The sequence below is a fragment of the Trematomus bernacchii genome, unplaced genomic scaffold (genome assembly GCF_902827165.1).
Source record: "Trematomus bernacchii unplaced genomic scaffold, fTreBer1.1, whole genome shotgun sequence".
Taxonomy (NCBI): domain Eukaryota; kingdom Metazoa; phylum Chordata; class Actinopteri; order Perciformes; family Nototheniidae; genus Trematomus; species Trematomus bernacchii.
Genome location: NW_022987698.1, coordinates 3,021,734 through 3,046,378, shown reverse-complemented (window position 1 = coordinate 3,046,378; position 24,645 = coordinate 3,021,734). Strand labels below are relative to the sequence as shown.

The window sequence follows — 24,645 nt, the reverse complement described above, 5'->3', positions numbered from 1 at the left end:
GTGTTTTCTGTAAATGTGTGAACTGTGCTGTGTTGTCTGTAGGACCTCCTCTGCTATCTCCTCGATGATGGTGGATTTCTGGTTATGTCCAATCAGAGAGATCACTGGAAAAAGGTCTGTGTCTGTGTGGTGATATGCTTGCTTGTACATATTATACCATGCACTATCTACTTTCAGAAGAAATTATGCAATACATATGCATTATTCATTATTGATCTCAACTAAATTACTCTGAAGTCATGTACATTTCCTTACGTTTAAGCAGTTTAGTTTAGTTTTCGAAAAATAAATAAATATGAAGCAAAAGTACTAAGCATAAATACAGTTTATGTTTACCCAGTATGTGTCACTGTTCCCTCATGCACTTTCTTTTTCCCATTATTTTCTTCCGTTCAGATTGGCCTTTTCTTCGGTGATGTGGACCCTTACTTGATGCACGCTCTCTACAACAACTCCATCTTCAATCGCCGTCAGTCTTTCCACTTCCAGTCTGCATGTGAACCGGTCAACGACAGCCAAACGGGTTCAGCAACGAGGGGCATCTTTGTGGTGAGAGACCAGCAGCAGATTTTAGATCCAGGGCCTTTTTTATTGTTTTGATATATATATTTGAAAGCTCTTATCTGTAACTACTGTGTGTTTCTGCAGCCGTCCATTGCTGACATCCTCAGCTTGGCCTGGTGGACGTCCACAGTGGCATGGTGAGACTTTATTCACTGTTAACTGACACAATACATGCGAGGTGCCCTGTAAAACAATCTTAACTGTTTGAAGGCCTCTGCAAATGGACCCAGAGGGGTTAATGTTAGCCCAATGTCCCTTTAGCTGTGACAGATTGATGTTTACGGATTGTATTTCATTTTTAATGAAGTGCATTGTGCACACTCTTTCAGGTCTGTGACCCAGCAGCTCCTGTATGGACTGGCATACAACAGCTGGTTCTACCAAGGTGGATGTCTGCATCTTAACACACTATTTTGTTATATCTGCATTGATTATTGGATTGAGGGATTATTAAGGCTCATTTCAATCGCTTTTTATTCCTTTGAATCAAACAAATGGTAAAACTTAACTTTTACAAACATCTAATCAGCAGATAACTTTTGTTGTTTTAAACATGTACTAGGATGAACCCATTAAAAGGGGATTTTGTTAACAATAATGTGCGTTCTTGAACCATGATAACCGTAAACAACATTTAAATGCATATGTACTTAACGGTAGCAGTTTTAGCCTCAGTTAAAGAGCCAATTGAGATATAAGAATATAATACACATAATATAAAATGTACAATTTGGATATATTTGTGTTCTAGATGATCTTCTGGTTGATGGTTTTGAGACAAGGGAAAGCAGCTGTGTGACCATCCAAAGCCAGTTCTACTTTACAAACACCACTAACTCCTACAACGTGCTGCAGGACTGCGGGAACTGCTCCCGGTGGGTTTGTCTGGAGCGTCAGCAGAAAGTGTTTGTGCTCTCATACCCGTACAGTACACTCTGCGGGAAGTCTGATTAATATCCATCACTGTCTCCAACAGGCTGTTCCACGCGAAGCGGATAGAAAACACCAACCTCCTCTTTGTGGTCGCGGAGACGCTCCCCTGCAGCTCATGTGAGATAGAGAGACTGACACTGATCAAGACAGAGTGTATCCTTTTCCAGCTGAAAGTGGACGTCTTATCAATCTTGTGCGGCTAGTAAGTTCACTGTTACCTCCCTTAACAAAACACTAACAGTTCAGGAGGAGAATCCATGCGAAGTACTGAGCAACGCGCGATATCGTAAAGGCCCAGCATCATGCTTTGACTACAATGCCTTAGTAAGTATAAAACGCTTTAAGTACGGCATTATCTTTCTTAATTCATAAGTTCTTGATATACAAGTGATGAATCATTTGCTTTGGAAAAAGAACATGTATTATTGACTTTTCTTGCAGGAAAACGCGTCAGAGTGTGGACGGGGTCATGCACTGCAGTCTTCAATAGGAGTCCTTCTCTTTATCCAGCTTATTCTGCCTCTTCTTCATCTCTGACACATGCACACGCTCTAACTTACATCTTTCATCTCTCTGGGTTGAGGCCCGGATCTACTGAAGGTCAGATCAAACAGCAAATGCAAAATGATTCTTTTTTTATCTGCAAACGGCACACAGTGCATTTGAGCTAAAAAAGAAATATGTGGGTCAGCTCTTAGTGTTTTTTGCCTTATTGCTTATGCATTTGTTAGTGTTTCAGGGCTTGAATGCAAATTATAGAAAGAGAATGTGTTGAGTCTGCATGCTATAGGACAAGCACGTTTAACATTTTCGCACAGGCTCAGCCATTTAAGCAAACACCAAAACATCAGGGACAGGGCGAATAGATTATAACCCAGCAGGGACAAATGTCAGTCTGAATTTTAGGTTGGATTGTGGTGGTCAAATGATGCATTATAAAACAATTCAGTTTGATTTATGTGCTTTGTGTTTAATAACACAGTGGTTGAAAAAAACATTCAGATCTTAAACTTAAGTAAAGTTGCGTTAGAAAAGTCATGCATTTGAGATTTCACTTATGTAAACGAATGGAATTATTGGCAACAAAATTAACTTAAGTACAATATTGATTTGACAGGATAATGGGTACCATCAGCATGCATTTCAATGTGGTAGCTTTTTAAGATGGTAGCTCACTACTTTATATACTGTTGGATGGTTTCATCTTCAACAATCATTTTTAAATCTTAGTTTTCCATGTTAAATATTACTTATACAGTACCTACACTCGTCAGATAAATGTAGTGGAGTAAAGGGTACATTTTCCACTCTACAATGCCTGAGGTTTAAAGTATTATAAGGTGCTCTGTGGAGTCTTCTTCCAAACAGAACTGTTTACAATGTATTTATTTTTGACAGACAAAAATGTTGAATGCACTTCCTGCCATTTGAAAAACATATTGATTAACTTTTTGAAAAAATGTAACCCCCTTTTTTGTGTCCATGTTTACTTGCTTGCAGCCTTTGTCTTCTCTGCATTTTCTGGCATATGACAGCATTTGTAGGCGCGTTACTGCCACCTGTGGATCAGTGGAATAGAGTGAAAAATGAAAAACTCCACAGGGTACCTTTTAGCAAAATTTGGAATGGAAGGAAAATCAACACTGCACCAAAGTGTACCCGAGTAAAGGTACTTAATGCCTTCTTTAAATACAACGCTGCATACGCCACCACATGCCCTGGGTTTTATACAGGGGAGCTCTGGGATTGGCCAAACACAGCTGTTGGGACAACAACTATGTGACGAGAGTGTTCTGAGTTTTTCGATCTTTTTATCTAGCTGAAGGTTTAACAGCATTTGTGTTTTTGAGATGGCTCATTAGATGAGGCCAACAAGAACAGTTTGTATGGATTCACAATGTCCATAAAACAGCCGGAAAGGCGTTTACAACTTTACATTGTGCACAGCACACATAAGGCTGCATTGCTACTGCATTGATGTAAATATATGAACAGAATCTGCTGAGCTCGGCCGCTGCTGCTTCTGGCAAAGTCTGCTTTTCTTTTGGCTTTGTGGAATTCAAAATGAATTATCTGTGCCAGTTTTCATTTGCATGGCCGGTCCTAGTAAATGTCTGCACATAATAGAGCTTCCCACACTTACAGCAGTGTTTTCCATGATAGTAGATCCGGGCCTGAACTGGGAATTCACTTCAGTGTCTTTCAATTCACCTCTGACCTTTGCCAAGACAGTTTCAGTACTATACATTGTTTCATACATGACTCGACTCAGAATGATTTCCCTCTGTCGTCTCTTACATCATTCCAACCAGAAGTATTGTTCCCCCCAAAAGATGTTTTCTCAGAGCACACATATGAGAATTGCCATTATGATGAAAAACACCAGTGTCAAGAAGATTTGTGACTTTTCATAAGACATATCAGTGATGAAACATCCGTTCATAAGTTTCATTGATACTGTTGATGATTCAATGATTGTCAAAGGTTGTGATGCTGAACTGCTTCCACCAATACTATCTATGATCTTGTAGTGCTTCCTCTTGATAAGAATAGTAAAAGGGTGTAAAATCTGACAAAAACTGACCAAAATTATGTAAACCGTGATTTTGTTGCAAAAATGTAGTAGTGAGTCCTCCCAGCTACTGCATGGTTTAGTGGAATAATGTTGTGATAATCTTTATTAAAGCAGTAATTATCATGACAGACGAATCTTCGGATTTCGATTTTAAGAAATGTACATGCAGTGTTATTTCTGTAGTCTTATAGCACAGAACATGCGCAGACGTCAGTGTGGTGCCGACATGTTTTTAAGCAGCAATTGTTTAATGGAAGGGAAGCTCTCTCTTTTTTGTATCTTGTATTGCCACTATTTGTCAAACCTGAATTTATGCACTTAAGTATGCTTCTGTGTGGGGAATGTAGCTTCTGAACAGCTTTTGGTGTTATCAATATGTTATCTGTATGTGATGCTTTTTGAACCCATGTTGCGTTTCCCCTTATGTCTCCGTGAAAGTGATGATTTACTGTGGCAAAATATTTTCATTTGTCATGCAAACCTCATCATGGTGGTAAAATATCTTTCAACTTTTTACAAAATGGTAAAGCTGTATGACTTATTTGCAATGAAAGGTCTTCTCAGTACTGCATAAATGGGATTATCCCTACTGGGATTCTGAACAAATCGATGTATTTACTATATATGTCAAGGTTAAAAACCTATTTTTTCAGGTTAATATTAAGACAAAGAAGAAAAAAAGCATACATAAACATATTTCAGGGCTGAAGTAACCATTTTCCTCATTATCTATTGCTCTGCTCATTTTCTTTTTTGATCAACAGATATTTGCATATTGGAACACTATTGACTATTTGGCATTTCACATATCCTGCTGGTATTTAAAACTCAGAATCAAGGCCATCACAAAAAACCTTCCCCCTTTTGGCAGATGAATGTGACTCCTTAGCACATAGTGGTAAAACAGTGGCTCTAGTTGACGGGGGATTTAAATTATATAAATGAATTCTAGTGAAGAAGAATTGACAGTGGTATTTTGTAACCATGTATCACTGTCTTATTTGTGAGGAGTTCTGCATGATCAAATCCTGAAAACATTTCCCTTCAGTGATCAACAAGCCCCTGATGTCTTTTTGTGTTTGGATCATTTGATCTGTTTCAAGAGTTAATGTGAGATATTTTTTAAAAGCTTTTTTGACAAAATATTTGTAAAATGCAGTTTCTCTCAGTCTGCCTGGTGTTCCACCCTGCAGTGCCTTGTGGCACTCATTTTGGATGGCAGAAACATTTGGCTCTGATATGTGTGGACGTTCATCCTGCAGGGCCAAGCGAAAGACACACTTGAATTGAATGGTTGCACAGACCCAGCTCTAAATGGACTTTACGGTGAAGGAACAAAAAAGATGCTCTTCATGAACTTATGAAGCATTTTAAGTGAGCACAACAGAAGTGTGTCGAGCCTCCCCTCCTGCCTTCTCGTGGACAGATGTTTGTCAAAGGGACGAGAAGGAGCCTGCTTTCTTTCTGCTACGTGTCGTTTATCTTTACACTGTGGTTCAGCCTCGAATCAAAGCACAGACACTGTCCATTTTCATAGATTTACTTTGGCCCATCTGCACACTATATTCTATATTTGAAGCCCGTCAGAAAAATGTACTTTTTCATTAGGACTGACTGAAACGAGTGAATGTTTATGTACAGAAATACCTACTGTTGTGCATCTCTGCTGTACCCAAGCATGGTGGGAACCCGGAGAGGCAGATTCTAGCTCAACACTGTTTGGAGACCTCAGCAAAACACTGCTTTAAAAAGAAAATGAACAAAAAAAGCTTTTCTCTGAGACCTGCAGTATTAACTTTAGGTCATATTGCATTATTCAAACAACACTGTTGTGAATTGTGGAAAATACATTTTGTTGAACTCTTTATAGCCTACAATATATGAATACTGTTGAGGTCAGTGTTGTAGTTTGGTTTTGAATTACTGGTATTTATTTGCATGATATTTTTAACAATTTACAGATTTGTGTACATAGTCTGATGGATCATTTACATTCCTGTCCACATCCAGCTCTCCAGTACTGTAGGGAGAAGTGAAGGATGTTTGGGTTGATGCGGAGGCCTCAGAGGTCTTTGCTGTGTTACCGAATGAAGCTGAACGTTTGACTTCAGTGAAGCCTACAATAACTCAGTGTTTGAAATGTAGGTCATTCTCAGAAAGTAGAAGCACAGAGGAGATAATAGTTAAGAGCAACATACTGCCTGATTCAACTTTTGTCATTTATTTAGGAAAAAGTGACGTAAAACCACTAAGGATAATTTATGCATTTAAAGGCTGTATAAGAAACAAATAAGGCAGTGGCATGTTTGGGGACAACCCTTTATTACCTAACTTTGTTTATGAAATAGATTCAAGCGTTGCTTATTTAATTCATTTATATATTATTTGTTTATTTATTTTGGTATTGTGAATAATACTTGTATTGAACAGGAAGGAATTGAATGTGTTAAAAGCTTGTGTGGGCTCACTAAGCCGTTTACAAGAAAATTGCAAAACAGACTAAATCTATATACTGTATGTCCATGTCCTTTATTTACTGAGTATCAAACCATAAGAATGTTAATGTTTTTTGCTGTAACTTTGCTTTTAATTTGCTGACGTTGTTTACTCGGGACAGTTTCCTCTCTTTGTGAAAGTCTCAAATGCCACCTCATTTTTGTACAGACAATGTGAAGCAGTCAGCAGAAGATAAAGGCTAACTTTGTAAAGATTTTGTCAGTCACATTACAAAATGGATATTTAAATGTTTATATCTTTGGTGATTAAAGCTGTTGATATTTTTCACTTCACCTCTGAATCCTTATTGTTCTTCTCTGATCTTTTCTCCACAGAACATAGTTACTCAAAGTGACATGAAATGCATGCACTACATTTTTGGAATAATATACAATTTAAATTCAGCATAATATTACAATGCTGCTTTGATTTTAATTGACTTGGTCACATGACATAAGCCGCTTTCACACCAAGTACTTTGCCGTACTTAGTGCCGGCACTTAGTGCCCCGGCACTTAGTACCCCAGGGCACTAAGTACCAATCGCGTTCACACCGGAATAAGTTCCCTGAGGCAAGATTACGCAAATGAGCCGCTGGCGTCACTTCGTCTTATTCTGCTTTGGGTTTACTGGCAGGCTGCAAACCACTTCACAGCGTATACTGCCGCCCGAAGTCCCCGGCCGGAAGTCCCCGGAGTTGGGGACTGGCTTCAGTAGAAGCTAATGCTAATGCTAATGCTAATAATGCTAATGCCAGCAAATACAATAGAGTGGCGAAGTCCCTCCCCTTCCGGTGGACCTCCATGGGACCTTATTTCGGAAAAATTATGTATTGAAGTCAATGGAGAGAGAAAGATTATCTTTCGATCCCGTTTGAATTGTGCCACGAATTACACATATGATGTTTGTCAATTTAAAAGATAATTTTGCAAGTCAAAAAAAAAAAAATGTGTCGTAAAACTGTGAAGTAACACATTTGTTTGTGTGAAACGCTCAATGAACTACATCTCTGGTCTCACAGAACAACACACGTCACCAAGATGACCGTCACTACTGTCTTGTCAACAAAACGATTGACTACCCTCACTATCACCACAATGAAACACGTCCTGAAGAAAGTCATGCAAAGCTGCCTGCCTGCCTTCCTTTGATTCTCTCTGAACTGCCTGGTCTTTTTAATGTTTAATGTCAACCATTTGTGCAGATAGCATGAAGTAGAGAAGATCGCTAGCGTTAGCGTTAGCATTTCTCCCCCGGGCTTAAATTGTGTATTATAGAATGATCACACCGGTGTGACAGTACTCTTCAAAGGGTTCACGAAATATGACTACTACTCTTACCGTTTAACATTTTGGGTTACTTAATGTTACTTCATGTTAAGGCTAATACAAATGACAAGGCTGTAATGCTAACTAACGTGCTAGCTACTAGCTAGCTTGATCCAGACACTCCTAGTCCTTTCATCAGACGGGAAGCGAAAGAACGAGCAAGACCCATTGCTGGTATGAACAACCTGGTACTAAGCACACAGGCATCTTGTTAAAGTTATCTTCTCTTAGCCAGCGCCATATAGATAGATTCTATCTATATGGCGCTGATCTTAGCTATCTCTTAGTGGAGGAAAACAATTGTGACATCACTTACGCGACTCTGGGATTTGTAGTCTTTCTAGTTGCGTATTTTTCATAGTCTTATATTTCAACAGTTTTACATGGAAATGATTTTTTAAGATTGACAAACATCATATGTGTAATTCATGGCACAATTCAAACGGGATCGAAAGATAAGTTTTCTCTCTCCATTGACTTCAATACATTATTTTTCCGAAATAAGATCCCATGGGGCGGAAGTAGATGGGCGTGACTTCGCCACTCTATGGCGGCTTCACAAAACTTTTCAGAGTTTTACGGGGCGTGGTTTGCAATTCGCCCAGCCAATAGAAATTGGTACTTTTTTGGTACCAGGATAGTACCACCTCTAGCAGGCACTAAAAATGGGGGTAAAAGTTCCCGGCACTAAGTACTCTTTTTGGTGTTATGTTAGTACACATAAGGGGTACTAACGGAACTAAACGGGAAAAGTACGGGGAAAAGTACTCCGGTGTGAACGCGCCTATAGAAGCTTTGTCTAAATCAGGGGTGTCAAACTCAATTTAATCGCGGGCAACATCAGCATTAGGGCTGCACTCAAAGGGCCGGTTGTAACGTTAAGACTATATAAAAATACATATATAAATATATATATAAAATAATGTATTATATATGACATTATTGCCTCTGCATTGGATTATTATCAGATAGGGTAATAACTTCATAATTAACTACGTCTGAAAGCAGAAGTCTGGGGCAAATAATTGCAAGTCTCTTCAGTGAGAATGTCACAAAATGTTTAAAAAGAAAAGCCATATTCTGGAAAAAAATAAATGACATTTAAAAAAAAAAGTAACATTTTGAAAAAAAAGTCAAATTCTGAGAAAAAAGCATATTTAGAAGAAAAAAGTCTAATTTGAGATGCATTGTGGGACATGTAGTTTATGGGCAACGTGCTTCTGTAAATCATCATGTAACCGTATAATAAACATATAATATTCTTTGCAAGCTCTTGTGGGGCCACAGAAAATGAAGCCACGGGCCGGATTTGGCCCCCGGGCCTTGAGTTTGACACCCCTGGTCTAAATCAACACTTTTCATTAGACAAAATGCTGAATTTTCACCCCAAAAAATGTCATTATTCATAAAAAATAACCTAAAATCCAATTAAAAGAGGTGTGGCCTACTTCTCCAGTGTTTTGAGACATTGCTGCATTAAAAAGGTGTGCCAAGATTGTACATCAGTAAAAATATAAAAACACTCTTTTTACGCATCGTAAAGAGTGTCATCATTTTTTTTTTTAAACCCATATCTCAGTTTGTTAATATTTACATTTGTCCAACTCTGCCACAAAAAGACAAGTTCAGAATCAGAAATAGTTTATTTGTTTCCATGACACATGTCTATAGGTTTTCAATGCTGTTCTGTGTCACTCCAGGATATATTGTGCTGGGCGAGCTGCCCTTCCATTATCTAATGCAGAGAGACTGTGTTTCAGCTGTTGAGGATTAAACACGAGTTTAGGGTGGCTTGGCATAGACCAGAAAGGAAATACGAGTGTCAAGCGGTTCGAGTGCAGTTGCCTATCACATCAGTCAGTAAAGATATCAAACGCTAAGCTGAGGTCTTCTGGGGAAAGAAGAGAGGTCACTGAATTCTTGTACAGACACAAACAGCTCTGGATGAGAGTTGCGTTATGTTTTGGCTCCTCTCATCCAGTAAAGCAGCATGCCTGCATACCAGCTGCTTTCAGTGTTATATATGGATTAGTCATACCTTCAACCCAGCAGGCATTGTGCCTCGATATGTGGCTTAAAGACAAATTCACTGTCCGATTTAGCCATGATATCAGACCATCAGTGTTTGGCTAAGCAGTAACAATCCTATTGTCCTTTTCATGCCTCTTACAACAGGCAGACCTCTGAGGCTGTTCTGTCATAAGCTGAACATCAGAGACAGTGAAGAGGCTTTCAGGAGAGACCAGGTCTGCAGAGAAACATGACTTCCTTTTGGGTAAAACTGCTTTATTTACAATTTATGTAAGAGGATATCTTGTCCAACGTTTTAAAATGTAGTTTTTTTGTGTATAGTTGAGGGGCTTATAAATACGATTATGTTTACTTTTTTTGCATTAAGCTTATTTGTTTTAATGTTGTGAAGCAAGTAATGCCTTCTTCTTTTTTTTAGAATTTGTTTATGATACAATTACTTGAGATACATTGTAGTAATAAAGCTAACAAGAGTAGCAGGACTAAAAGCAGGTTCCTTTAATGTTCATATACCAACATGAATACAGTAATGTTGGTCTCGAAGCAGAAGTACATTTTATACAGAGTTTTTAAGAGAAAAAAGCATTCGCATTAACTGTAATATACTTACGTACGATATCTGTGTGTTGTTATTTATGGATAAGAACTCAAATTAAAACAAGTAACTGTGCAAACGCGTGCCTCCTATGTGTGCAGTAGAGCGAGACTTCTAACAATGATATAAAGTTGTGTCTGGTTTCATGGGAGGAAACAGGTGCAGTATGATGAGGGTGGGAGACAGCTGTTATTTGTCACAATGTTGTTGAAATGGCTCCACAGAGAGGAACACACAACATGGTTGCTTTACTCACAGAAAATATTAGCAACTTGTTTTTAATTTGGATGCATGCTTGTCTTTTACATGTTGCACGTTTGCCTCCCTATGTTTCTGTGAGCTATTAGTGCCACGATAATACTGTTTGTGTTGCTAAAGTTTGTTTTCCCCTGCTTCACAGGTAAACCTGCCCAGCGGTCGAGGTGAGAGACACCATGATCCATACAGGAGCTGATAATAATAAAGATGTTTATTTTAAATTCATTACTATTAAGAAGGAATGTAAAATAGAAAGAATATGTGTCCAAACTCTAAGCTGTAATTTTCTATCAGTTTGAACTGAGTAAAGCGCAATGTAAAGATTAGTTTGCTATTTTGGGAATTATTGGAGTTATTCAAGTTCTTGTTAAGAGTTTTCAGTGTCTGCCTGGGAATCACCAGGCTCCCCACGATACAATACTATCACGATACTTAACCACGATACGATAGTATTGCGATTCTACGTAATGCTAAGTATTGCGATACGATATATTGCGATATTGCAAATCACATGGCTCATATCCATGTCCGTCTTCGGTCGCGAACGAGTCGGCTGAAAGAGCCGGCTCTTTTAAGTGAACGATGGGAGCCGGCTCGCGCCCGCGAAAGAGCCATTTTTGTTGTTAAGTAATACAAGACAGAATGATATGATGATCTCCGCGCTACGCGTGCTCCGTGCATGCAGTGCATGTAGGATTAGAGACTGTTGGATGCTGCTGTTTTGAGCATTGCAATATATTTATTTTCATAATGTTATTTATTTATGATAATTTTTAGGCTCAGCAAAGATTTGTTGTCAGTTTGTATAGGTGTTGCTATTTGCTTTTCTTTTTAGCGTGGTTCTACAATCAGAGAGTTACAAGGGTCTGTACATGCAATGAAAACAATTGGCCACTGCAAATCCTTTATATTAAAAATGTAATTTTTACTTTTGAATACTTCAGTACAAAGGATGTATTGAATAATTTAAGTGATGTGTACACATATAAACCATTAATTCATCTACATTTGATTGAATCATAAAAGGTATATTTCGCAGATAAACCTATTAACCCCGCCCCCTTAAAAAAAAAACGGCTCTTTTGAACGGCTCTCGCAAAGGAACGGAGCCATAAGATCCGGCTCCCTTCAAAGAGCCATAATTCCCATCACTAATTTGCAATATGAATAGTTTATGTAAATAACCCAATTTGTGTTCTATGAACCTGAAAAGGAGATGGCATTGTTTTTGTTACTTTCATTGCAATTGTACATGTCTTAACGTAACTTCCTGTTTTATATAGACATGCTTTTATTTTGAAGGCGACTTAGCGCTATTAGCAGGAAGTTACTGTTTCCAAAGCAAAAACTGGACGGAGAAAAAGAACGGAGATAAAGTACAGATATTAACGGAGATATCAACATTTAAATAGGGCGATATCAAAAGATAAAGTGGAATGTCCACAGGAGGGCGGGGGGAGCCTCGCTGCGGGGAAGCTGTGGACCTCTTTCGCCTGTCAGCGCAACTTACATGATGCCGTTTAAACACATTTATGCAAAATGCACTTTTGTACGTCTTTTATACATGAATATGTGTCCCCGGTGTTCCAGGGAACTCACCAAGTGTCAGAAAACACAACCCTCTCTATTTTCCTCCATACCCAAATTTCTAAAAAAGGGGCTGCAATGGATCTGATAAAAACTGATCCAGATTTGAACACTGTCCTGACGTCAGGACAGTGGCGCTACGGCTATTGGGCCAACTCCACCAATCAGGAGGAGACAGCCACGGCCATTGCCGTTCGAAAGCGCTGGAGACGCTGTAGTACATATGCCAGGCCTGTAGGTGGTGCTGTTCTCACAGAATCAGCCCTTGCTAAAACAGAGCTAAAAAAAAGTGCAAATTGAGCGAAATGAGGCATGGCTAAAATGCATGATCTGTTCAAATATAGCATGATAGGTCCACTTTCAATAAAGGGTGGTCCGGTGCGCTCCGGCAGCACCACACCCCTGATCGTTTCATCATGGAGGAAAGCAGCAAGTTCACTAAAGTTGAGACGCGCTGCAGGGGGAGACGCGCTCTGGCGGCGGTCTCATTCAGGATCCGAAAATACAATTTAAATATTTTGCACACTTATTCCACTTATTCCTAGTGTGCCACTGGTTACGGTACCGCATGCCAATGGTGGCACGCGTGCCTAGGTTTGCCGACCCCTGTGCTACAGTTTATATAATAAAATATCGATACTTGGCGTCCGTGTATCGATACAATATCGCCACGCAAAGTATCGCGATGCTGTATCGATTATTTCCCCCACCCTTAGCCTGGCAACTGTTTGGCAAAGAAAAAACACCATGGAGGTATTGCAACCAGCTGAGAAATACTCAAGGGCATTAAACCAAATTAAACGTTTAACACTTTAGTTTTTATATGAGTTATATGTTAATAAGTGAACTTAAAAAGTGGTGGTTGGTGGATTCAGTTATCGTTGGACAGAGCCAGGTAGGAGTGTCTATGTTCCCAGGGTGCTGTCCCCCACCTAACATACTCTTAACTTGACACATTAACCAGACTTGTGTGTGTTTTGTGATGCCACTGTGTGTGTGTGGCAAAACCACACACACACAGTGGCATCACAATGGACTCCAGTGAACACTATTACGGGCACTATTACGGGCACTGTATAGAGCACGCGAGCACACACAAAGATGTAAAACATTATTTTACCAACAATGTGGAATTTATTGGCTACATATTAATATAGATACGTTTTTGCGCCATGTCAGTTACTTGTGTTGTTGTGCGTCACGTTAAAAGTAGCCGACTAACAACTAACAAAAAACTTTTTTTCCACATCTTTTTTATTTTTCTTCCCTGAAGCAAAATAATGTATTATATAGTTTTAAATTATCATTTCAATAATAATATATAATATAAAATATAATCTCAGGCACAATGAAATGAAATAAATATATATAAAATAAAATTGCAGACAGGGGAGCTCCGCTCTGCCTGCCTGCCACTAGGGGGTGCTGCAGCGCCCTCAGCACCCCCCTTCCCGCGCCCCTGTCTACAATATTGAGTGAGAGCAGTTCAATGAAAACGCATATTGTATGATTCTCATTGGTCTCTCAAAGAGGTTGTAGATTATTCTTCAGCATCCTTTCCCTAAAATGGATAGAGAGAAGAAATAATCAGTTGCATTCGAGCTATAGGAGACAAAATATATTTGTCATGTAACATGTAGCTTAAACTTGCTTCAGCAGCTTACTGATGCATGTGGATTATTGAACTGTCAACAATATAATAATATTATAACAATATTTCCAATTATGTTGTTTTTCTCTAAGATTTTCTACAAAGTGTTGCAAAGTGTTGCTACCTGAGTTTTGTGTTTCACTTACTTTGCCAATCTCCCGACTCTTTGCCCTCAGCTTGTTGACCTGAGACTCTGCGATGTCAGCACGCTCCTGGGATTCCTCCATCTCATGCTGCACCTTCCTGTACCTGGTCAGGTGGGTGTTGGCCTGTGAGGAAATTCAACACGAGTCAGTATCCTTCATCATTGCTAACATAAAAAGTGTTGTTGTATTCTTTTGTTTCCAGATGGGAAAGGCGTTAAGCTTTATATGAGATGATGCAGAGTAATTGTTTCTGACTCACAGCTTCCGCAGACTGCCTCTTGTAGGCCTTCACTTTGAGCTGCAGCTTGTCCACCAGATCCTGAAGTCTGGTGACATTCTTCTTGTCCTCTTCTGTCTGTGGTTCACATGAATACATGATTGAAATTAAATAATTTGCAACTTTTTCAGATGGATGTAGCAATCATTAGAAGAATGACGTATTCCTACCTGATAAGTGAGCTCCTTCACTCTTCTCTCATATTTATTAACACCTTTGATAGCATCTGCTCCTCGTCTCTGCTCGGCTTCCACTTCAGTCTCAAGCTCACGCACCTGAAATATTAACATTGTATGCTGTTACTTGAAGCACAAGATTTTAATATAAAAGCAAAAGTTTAAACCAGATCATACAGTATGTCTTTACCCTAGCCTCCAGTTTCTGGAGCTGCTTCTTGCCGCCCTTCATGGCCAGATTCTCGGCTTCATCCAGGCGGAGCTGCAGGTCCTTCACTGTCACCTCCAGGTTCTTCTTCATCCTCTCCAAATGAGAGCTGGTGTCCTGCTCCTTCTTCAGCTCTTCTGCCATCATGGCGGCGTGAAATGTTGTTCAGATTTTATATTAGCCTATTGCAGTCTAGTGTTTCAACTGCTCTAAAACTAAATATGGTAGAAAAATGGCTAAATATACAATATCATGCACTGAAATATTATATCTTACACTTTCAGTTCAGTTACATAGAAATGTGTAAAGATGACTCACATCAGTGATGGCCTTCTTGGCCTTTTCTTCAGCATTTCTTGCTTCCTGGACAGAGTCTTCCACCTCACCTTGGATTTGGACAAGGTCAGTCTCCAACTTCTTCTTGGTGTTAATGAGACTGGTATTCTAAATAAACAATAGTTAGGATTAGACTGCATACTGTCATTATCAGTTGTCAGGTGTTTCACATGTCATTGTCTTTAATTACCTGAGAGTGCAGCAGTCCCACTCGCTCGCTGGCATCAACCAGCTCCTGTTCAGCCACTTTGCGGCACCTCTCCGTCTGCTCCAGTGCTGCTCTCAGCTCCTCGATCTCAGCCATCATCAGGTTGTTCCTGCGCTCCACCATGGCAACCTGCTCCTTCATGTCTTCTTGATCTCTAACGGCTTCATCAAGATGAATTTGGGCATCCTAAAACATGAATAGCTATATATCAACAAACACTTCCAGCTCATTTTTAAAGCAAAATGACACAAAAGCTTTAGTAACTGTACTTAAGTTGTCCCTGAACATTTCTCAGCTGTTTCTGGGCTTCAGCTGCCTGGCGGTTTGCGTGGCTCAGCTGAATCTCCATCTCATTGAGGTCTCCCTCCATCTTCTTCTTGATTCTCAGGGCCTGCTCCTGACTTCAGAATCCAAAGTACTCTGCATGGACTCAATCACTCTCTGGCTGTTCCTCTTCATCTGCTCAATCTCCTCGTCTTTCTCTGCTATTTGTCTGTCAACTTCACCCATGACTTGTGTGAGCTCGAGCTGAACACGCATAATCTTGGATTCCTCATGCTCCAATGTAGCCTGTAAAAAAGTGTGAGTTTTATCAAGTAGCACAGAACAGTGTATTTATAGGACAGAACCTGAGAGTTAGTAAAGAAAAAAACAAGTCTATACACTATGATTCTTACACACGTGTGCTCTAAAACCTTTAAAATAATATCATATATCATTTTTATATATTCATATTTACCTCTGCCTCCTCCAGAGCTGTCTGGATCTCAGTTTTCTCGCTTTCCACTGTCTTCTTTCCCTTCTCAAGCTCATGGATTTTCTTGCCAGTCTCACCAATTTGTTCACTCAAATCTGAGATTGGAAAGGACTGTATGGGAAGATGTTACCTGAGGCACAGTCTGGCCTTTAGTCACAAATTCATTTCCGACTTTGACCCTTGGGTAGCACAGAGCCTTCAGCCCGTCGGCTGAGTTCAGGCCCATGAGGTAGGCGATTTTATCGGCGACTGAAAAGAATAGCAAACTGAGTGAGAAGACGTCATTTCATAGAGAATACAAAGATTAGATTTATAACTTTCCTCGTTTTCCAAAGTGCAACATACCCTCAGTGCCATCGGGCTCGGCCTGCTCTTCACGCTGCTTTAGCTTGAACCTCATTGCTCCGTGATGCATCACAGATCCAGTCAGCTTGTAAATGCCCAGCTTCTCATCACCAGTGAAGCCCAGGATATCGATTGCAGTCTAAGAATATTATAAGAAAAAAGGTTTTTTTTCTCCAAAAAAAAGGAAAACATTTCTAATTGCATTCAGATTTTTGAAGGTGTGGATTTGATCATTTTCTTACATCAGTGGCAATAAACTCTTCAGTGTCATCTATACTCTTGATGGTGATTTCACCCTGACTGATCATGGGATAGTCGTACGGATTGGTTGTAAATAGGAGAGCGTCTGAGAAAAGATTACATTTGGTTAATTATGGAAAGCAAAATACACGATACAGCAGGTAATAAATAAAAAAAAAAATAAAAAAGTCTGACCTCAGCTCGGGTTTGTGGCCGGTCATCAGCTGATAGAAGATGTGGTAGCTCCTCTCAGCAGACAGCTGGAACGACACTCGAGACTTCTCCAGCAGATCTGGAAAAAAAGGTGATATAATAAATAAAGTGTTTTACTGTTTGTCTTTTGATTAAATCTTCTGGATAATAGTCGGATGAAGGCTTACATGTTTCAATATCAGCTGAGGCCAACTTTCCAGTTGATCCAAAATGGATTCGGATGAATTTACCCTGAAAGATGGCTGTAGATTAGAAATGTAACTTATTGCATTCCTATGTTAAAAAGACTTACGTTTGCAAATACTTACAAAGCGGGATGAGTTGTCCTTCCTCACAGTTTTGGCGTTACCATAAGCCTCCAGCAAGGGATTGGCTTGATCCTCCAGCGAACCCTTCATTCAGAAAAGATAACGTCACGCTTTAGTTTAAATTCAATATGTCGGCTTTATCAATACTTTTTTTGCACAGATTTCATTTACCTGCATTTTGTTCTGGTCAACTTTCTTTCCTCCAGCCACTGCGATTGTCGCAAAGTACTGGATGACATGTTTGGTGTTGACAGTCTTTCCTGCACCGGATTCTCCACTATAATGCATAATATGACAAATGTGTGTAAGTAAGTAATGATAGACACAGAAATAATCAGTGTTATATCAGTCTAAATAAGTTATCCTGAGAATTGACTTACGTAATCAGGATTGACTGATTCTCACGATCTGTTGAGAGAATAACATTTACACACACACATTGTGTTATTGCATTCATTTATATTCTTAAAAAGTATTATTGCATTATGAATTGTATGAGACCACAGTTCTAGTGTCACAATAAACTGCATGTTTACCAAGGACAACAAACTGTTGTGGAAACAACACAAAACAGTTAAACACAAGCCCCACTTATAGGGTGACCATTGAGTACAGACTGTAGCCTAAGAACTGAATGATACCTTGGAGCATGAACTGATAGGTGTTATCAGAGATGGAGAAGATGTGGGGTGGAGCCTCAATCCTCTTTTTGCCTCTGTATCCATTGACAACCTTTGAGTCATACACTGGGAGCCACTTGTAGGGGTTCACAGTGACGCAGAACAGCCCTGAGTAGGTCTACAACAGTGTGAAATATCAAAGAATGATCAATCTTTTTACAAATACATGTGCATACAATACAATAAATCACTCTCCTGCACAACACTCACGTAGATCATCCATGCTGCATAGCGCTCTTTGAGGTTATACAGCACAGAAGGTTCGATGAGGTGGGACATCATGGCCATGTCCTCAATCTTATCGTACTTTGGAGGGTTCATGGGGAAGATTTCAGTGTCTTTAACAATGATAGTCTGTAACAAGAAAAGAAAAACACAGACCTTCAGTTTTCACAGACGAGGCGGTATTCATTATGGCGGTAGATGAAATCAGAACTTTTCCTTAGTTACTAATTGAAAATCAGAAATGTATTTTGATCAAAATAAACTTAGGTAGGAACAAGTACAATACTCATTCTGCACAGTGGACCATTTCAGAATAAATGTCATATTTTTTAATTATAATTTTGGTTTATCACTTTTATTTTGCAGCTAGTAAAGGAGGAGATTCTTTTTTAATACATATACTTATCTTTACCTAGTATATTTGTACACAATATCACATGATGAACCATTTGTTGCTTTTATTCTTAGATATTCTTTATTAGTAACAAAAATATAAGATAAATGTAGTGGAGTAAAAAATACAATATTTTTCTCTAAATTGTTCAGCAGAAGAATTATAAATTAGCATTAATTAAAGTTCAAGTACCTCCTAATGGTACTCAAGTAAATGAGTGTCCACCCCGGACAGTTTAAAAAAACATATTTGGTTCCAACACAAGACATGCACTTGATGCACTGGTATTTCAACCAATATACAATATAAACTTCACCCTTAAGAAAACACAGTCTGTCAAACAGTTTTCATTGCAAATTAAAACAGCCATCAACATTACCTTTCCACAGAGGGTCTCCACGGTGGCTTTGCCCCCCTCTTTCTTCACAAGTTTCCCCTTGAGGAACATCTCTGCAGGCTCGGTCACAAAGTACGCTGATTTAGCATCAAAGGGAGTTGTTTGAGCCTCAAGTCTCTCTCGTTCTGGCTTCCGGAGGTTAACGGCCGCCGGGCCAAAACACTCAATTTCTGCGTCCCCCATGGTGAGTCTTTACTGCAGGCAGGTAAGAACAGGCAGCAGGACTTGAAGTCAGTCTGTATCTCTTGTCATAATGGTACTTTACTCATGAACAAAGCTATTAACGTTTTGATAAATCTTACAATTAAAAGGAGAGAAAGATGTAAAGGGGTACATTTATTTATTTATGTTTAATGCATAATGAAAAAGTTAAACACAAGTTAAATGTACTGTTTGCATCAACCAAGTCTCATCATCCATGCATAAAGTGTCCTTAAGTGTTTATCTTTGTAGATGCCATGGCTTGTTACATGCACAACTATCCTTGAATACAAGTTTGTCATTTCAAGTCATAATGCAATTACACAAATAGGAGAGCCAATTTATTTGCTATTTCAATGCTGCAGGCATAATTGTTTAAGTCAGATACAACATTAGCTATGTTAATTTATTTGTTAACACACAAGTTTAATAATTCATGACCATAAAGTCATTCAACAAAATGTCACTTATCACATACTGTATCTTCTCTGTACTGAGCTATTGTTTGACAAAATGAAACAGCAGTAAAATAAATGAAATACCTTATTCCCTTCTCAGAAGATGATGGTCTAATGAGGGTTCTGAAGAAAAAACAAAGTCTCAATTAGTAACTGTAATTGAACTGACTGTACAAGAAGCCTGGCACAGACAGTTCAGCATTCAGTGTGTGGTGTTTGGGGGTGTGGTGTATGGCATCAGCTTAGTAAACAATGCAGGGCATGCCCTGCATTGTTTACTAAGCTAATGCTCCTGCTAATAAAAGACTGTTCCACACTCACCGTGGCTGGTCGTGTCTCAGTCTGGCGTCCAGCCCCCTTCTTATAAAGAGAGATCGGTGTTCACTCGGCAGCAATGACTTGCTTTATTTGGTCATGTACCTTTACGTCGTCATGCTTGAGTTTGTTTCCTAATCTGATCTCTGGTATCTTTTGTTGCTAAACATCGCCGACCATTCATCACAAATAACTCTGGTCACTTTGACATGAGTCTAGGGCAAAAATGTAAATGAAAAGTTAATATAAGGACTTTTCCTCGAAATCATTATAGTGAAGTTTTGCTATGATGTATATTTTTTATAATGATATGAATCAGTATCATTTTTATTTATTTTTTAAATAACCCACAACGTCCTTTATGACTGCAGTACATGGCCAGGGAGACATTTGCTCACAGTAAAATATTTTACAGCAGAAGTAACGGTGCCACTCAATGCACACAGTTAAACAAGAGACTGAATTTAAAGGGTATAAATAGATCAGAACAGTTACAAAGCAGCATTTTTTAACCTTGCATAAATATTGTCCTGGCATGCGTATTGGGTTACTGAAGTTCAGACATTGTTTGGGTCTCTGTGGTAATCTCTTTAATGCACCTTGGCACTGCAGAGGATCCGACTTTAGCCGTGGAGAAGCTCTCATATGTCACTGGTATTCTGTTGCAGAAGCCTTGCAAGTCTTCCCTGTGACAAAGAAGCAGTAATGGGCCTAACAGTTGCTAATCTAAGAACCTGTGAAAATGATGATATCTCATGATAGCAGAAACACTCACTGAGGTCGGCATTTGATGAAATACCAAACTTAATTTGATTTGTTCTGAAGGGAGGAAGGGCAATGGGAAAAAAACAATACCCACATTTTCCGTGCTTTAATTTTCCTCTGTTGTTAATTAACGTGTCCAGGAGATGTTTATGTATCCGGTAAAACCTTACATGCTGTGAAAGATAACTTTTTTCAAACAAATGCTGATGGCACAAAGCACTTCAGATTCAAAACTGTATTTTTTGCAAAACAATGCAGTATGAAATCCTGCCAGCAGAGTGCCATGACATGAACACTTTCTAAGAAGACCTGACTACCCCACTTGACTGATAATACAGCCTGCCAAAGCGTGTACTTATCTCATTATAACATGCAAAGGTGGAAATCTTTTGGATCAGGGCCAACTTTGAAGTTAATGTGACAACATCTGCCTCAAATCATTACAAATGGAGTAAATGAATGGTTTAAAACACCTCACTGCATAATGTATTGTCTACTGTTATAGAAGTGTTTAATTAATTGAATATGAATGTATTTCTTAACAACTTGTACATGAAGTGAGTTTGGTGTATCAAACTCATGAATGAATGACAATAAAGAAAAATATAGTTAACATTTCAAAAACAAGTTATACTTATATTAATTTGTACAATGCATGATAAGCCCTCATAAAGGAAAACACATTCATAACACAATAGCATTTTATAATAAGTTATCAGGATATCTAATAAGGTCACATTCAAATAGTTTAAAGGCATTTTCTGTATTTAAAGTCTATTTAGTCCTGTGTGAAACATTGCATTAGATAAATGTAAGTGTCCACCAGTTGTTCATTATCAAATGTTGTTTAGTCTGTTATTAAATCATTGTACTATGTTTACTGTATTATTTCTACTTTACGCATACCATGTTATACAGACTTAAAACCAGCTTGTATTGTATCTGCCTAAAACTCGGGGATCTCATACATTTTCCTAAAGCATCTAGACACCACTTAGAGTAAATTATAATCCATATATAATGCATTATAAAAGGGATTATGCAGAAAATGATGGTGTGGCTGGCAATTATAATACATGAGCTATATTTACAAGTAAATATAATGTATTGTTATAAAACATTATACATAGTAATGAGTGGTATAAAAACCTTTTCATTGGAGACATTTTTAATACAATGACTGTATATTAATAAACATTTAAAGGTGGCCTCATGTCTTCTTATTATATTACATTATATAAGATTAGATTCAACTTTATTGAGATTACACAGGTAGTACCAAGAAAGGTAAATGCAGTTATAATTTAACCAGAAGTGCAAAAGAAGCAGTAAAGTGTAGTATAATATAAGTATACTGACGGATAAAAAATATATAGTATATAGTATAGAAATTGAATACAATATAGAGCTGGTATGAATATAGACAGCAAATATAGACACACTAGAATGTAAAATATGAATACACTATTAAAAAACTCTTTAAGATATTATTATTACAATTATTTGTATTGTAACATTAAGGTGTGTTACAAGGATTTTATTATATGTGCGTATACTACTCATAAATGCAAAATGTCTAAACGTCATAATGCATTGTTCATTGTGCAGTGGTCGATGGTGTTAACATAGTGACATTTTTCTTGGGAACAGAACTAATTTGACCTCATATCATTAAAACTGGTCAAGGAAAAGAAGTCCTGTTTTTAGACTAATCACATATTATCCCAAAGAATGTTTGCAATTACTGAGGAATAAATCAGGCATCCACAGCCATGCATTGTCTTGGTTGCATTGCACAAAGGAACAGACAGGCAGTATTTGCCCGAGCCCTCGTTTTATTTTTGCACTTAATACTTTCCAGCAAGTCTACAGTCTGAGCCATTGTAATTTCTATGGCATTGTGCCTCAGAAATATAATTGAACTTGAACACTGTCTGGAAAGTCAAGGGGGGCAGAGCAATGTATTTTTAATGTGAGTCATGAGATGGAAGGAGATCTGTAAACACTGCAATCTCATTTGGTACTCTCACAAGGAGGTTAAGTATCAACAGTCATTTCAAATAAGTCCCAACATTAACTTTTCACAGTGACTCGGGACAAATTATTTGTAAATGTAGAATTAAAAGAGGCAGTAATACATGTTTAAAAAATGATTGTTAGTTGTAGTGTACAAAGGTCGGAAGTGAGACCCTGTTGCTGCCATGTTTACACTCTTCGACATTAGTTTACATGACTTCTAGAAATCTGCCTTCACAGAAAAGCGTGTCAGGTTTCTCCCACTGACAGCGCTCTGTCACAGTCTGAGGATTAATTTTTCCCTTTTTTTAGATTCATGATTTGCCCTAAAGTCTCACACTGTACTCTTGCGAACCAACAGAATGACAAAAATGTTGCAATATACTGGCTCGGATGTCTTATTTCCGTGGTTGTTTATGAGGGTGTGATGATCCTCGAGCTCAGACAGATGGCAGACACAACCTTTTTAACCGGGGTCGTCTGGCAGGGTCAAAGGACTTCAGCTTTCAAGGGACTGTCTCTGAAATCTGATATCACCAACATTATCACACAACCTTTCAGTGACACATCAAACAGGGGGTTAAGAATATTGTTACATATCATTATCTTTTTTTTAACCAAATATATTTTGGCTTATACAGTCATTTGCAAGTTTTTTTTAACTGATTATGAATGAATAATTGATTATGGTAGTAGTAGTTCCCAAACATTTTCTGCAGGGCCCCTCCATGGAAGATTACAAATGTTTCAACTCTAACAACATTCATTGCTTTTATTGGATTTTTCTCAAAATTGCCTTTCTGCACAGAAAAAGCAAGTTCACCATCTCGCTGAACCTTTTCTCTTCAAGATTAAACCTATACTGTAACTCACTATTTAAATTAAATGTTTAAATTAAATCAAAATGTTTCCAGTTTGATCCTGCCAAGGTTTACAGTTGGCTCACATTAACAATAAAGATCCAAATGTGTACTGAAAAATGTCTTTCTCTCTAATTACATGGTCTTGATATTTTTTAAACAAATAAATGAGTAAATGATGGTGTCTGATCATTTTCTTTTTTATCACTTTCACCTTTCATATGTTCCAGCATATCAGATTACACCTCAACATTTCTGACAGTAACACCAGGCTCAGTTGTTGACCTTGAGTGCGCTGAAAGTCAAAGGGTTACAGGTTTTCCTGTTGACAACTCAACCGTCAGTATGACACATGAGAAAAGGTTTTGACCCCTGTAAATCACCTCGTCTATTAACAGGGGCGGATCTACCGGGGTGGCAACTACCACCCTAAAAAATAGCCTTGCCACCCCAGCTGCCACCCCAGTTGGCATCTTTGTTTTGAAAGAAAAGTTGTGGCTCATCGGACATTTATGAGAGAAAATCGTGAGTCTTGTAACCCCTCCCCCGGCCCTGGCGCGAGTGTCGAAATATGATTGGCGGCGATTTCATTTGAACGGGGGACGACGCAAAACGAGAAGCATTCGGACCATAGACAATCGCGAGTAAAGCTGCTTCAGAGCCACTATTTCAAGCATACTACGTCATCGAGTGCCGCCGAAGTACTGTTCCAATCTCCAGCATACTTGGAAATCTACCGAGCCTGGCGTACTCCGTTTGGAGAAATATCGAGGCTGCACATGAGTAGACTCCGCGGTCTTAAAATCCCCACAATGCTTTGCGCACGGACCAATTTCCCCAAATCTGTGGCGGAAGATGTAAGGCGGGGCCTCTCATATGACGCACACCTGCACACTTGCTAGCGTGTTCCACACTTCGTTTTCCGAATGCCAGGAAGTATTCTTGACTCGCTTCTGAAGCAAGATGCTCGGCAGACATGTGCTACCAAGCAAGCGTACTCGTGATTGAGAAACACCCCGTATATATAAAGATTCGGACCCAAGCAGACGGAAGGAATGAGGTATTTGCGGTCTACAATGAGAGAGAAGAGACTGTCAAGTTT

The 24,645-nt window shown here is 38.8% G+C and overlaps 3 protein-coding genes across 3 annotated transcripts in view; 1 reads left to right on the top strand and 2 right to left on the bottom strand.

Moving 5' to 3' along the window:
- LOC117489956 (voltage-dependent calcium channel subunit alpha-2/delta-2-like) overlaps window positions 1–6,861 on the top strand; it is a 34,013-nt gene extending 27,152 nt beyond the window's left edge. Inside the window, exons 31-38 of the mRNA XM_034139554.1 lie at window positions 43–114; window positions 397–549; window positions 649–701; window positions 894–949; window positions 1,316–1,439; window positions 1,541–1,650; window positions 1,739–1,821; window positions 1,939–6,861. Coding sequence (XP_033995445.1) covers window positions 43–114; window positions 397–549; window positions 649–701; window positions 894–949; window positions 1,316–1,439; window positions 1,541–1,650; window positions 1,739–1,821; window positions 1,939–2,034 — 747 coding nt within the window. The 3' untranslated portion in view covers window positions 2,035–6,861. The remainder of the gene's footprint in view (window positions 1–42; window positions 115–396; window positions 550–648; window positions 702–893; window positions 950–1,315; window positions 1,440–1,540; window positions 1,651–1,738; window positions 1,822–1,938) is intronic.
- Window positions 6,862–13,833: 6,972 nt separating this feature from the next.
- Window positions 13,834–16,231, bottom strand: LOC117489644 (myosin-7-like; the record flags this gene model as incomplete). The annotated part of the gene is given in 10 exon segments (XM_034139111.1): window positions 13,834–13,928; window positions 14,165–14,287; window positions 14,424–14,519; window positions 14,612–14,716; window positions 14,808–14,980; window positions 15,146–15,269; window positions 15,352–15,555; window positions 15,617–15,759; window positions 15,762–15,939; window positions 16,109–16,231. Coding segments are annotated over 10 exon segments (1,290 nt in total), but the record flags the coding sequence as incomplete, so codon positions are not given.
- A 4-nt stretch (window positions 16,232–16,235) lies between these two features.
- On the bottom strand, window positions 16,236–19,711 carry LOC117489955 (myosin heavy chain, fast skeletal muscle-like; the record flags this gene model as incomplete). The annotated part of the gene is made up of 13 exons (XM_034139553.1): window positions 19,672–19,711; window positions 18,911–19,123; window positions 18,724–18,726; window positions 18,123–18,266; window positions 17,874–18,030; window positions 17,613–17,640; window positions 17,404–17,509; window positions 17,233–17,316; window positions 17,092–17,155; window positions 16,908–17,003; window positions 16,714–16,820; window positions 16,472–16,610; window positions 16,236–16,375 (listed from the first exon to the last, which is right to left on the bottom strand). Coding segments are annotated over exons 2-13 (1,269 nt in total), but the record flags the coding sequence as incomplete, so codon positions are not given.
- Window positions 19,712–24,645: the final 4,934 nt, after the last annotated feature.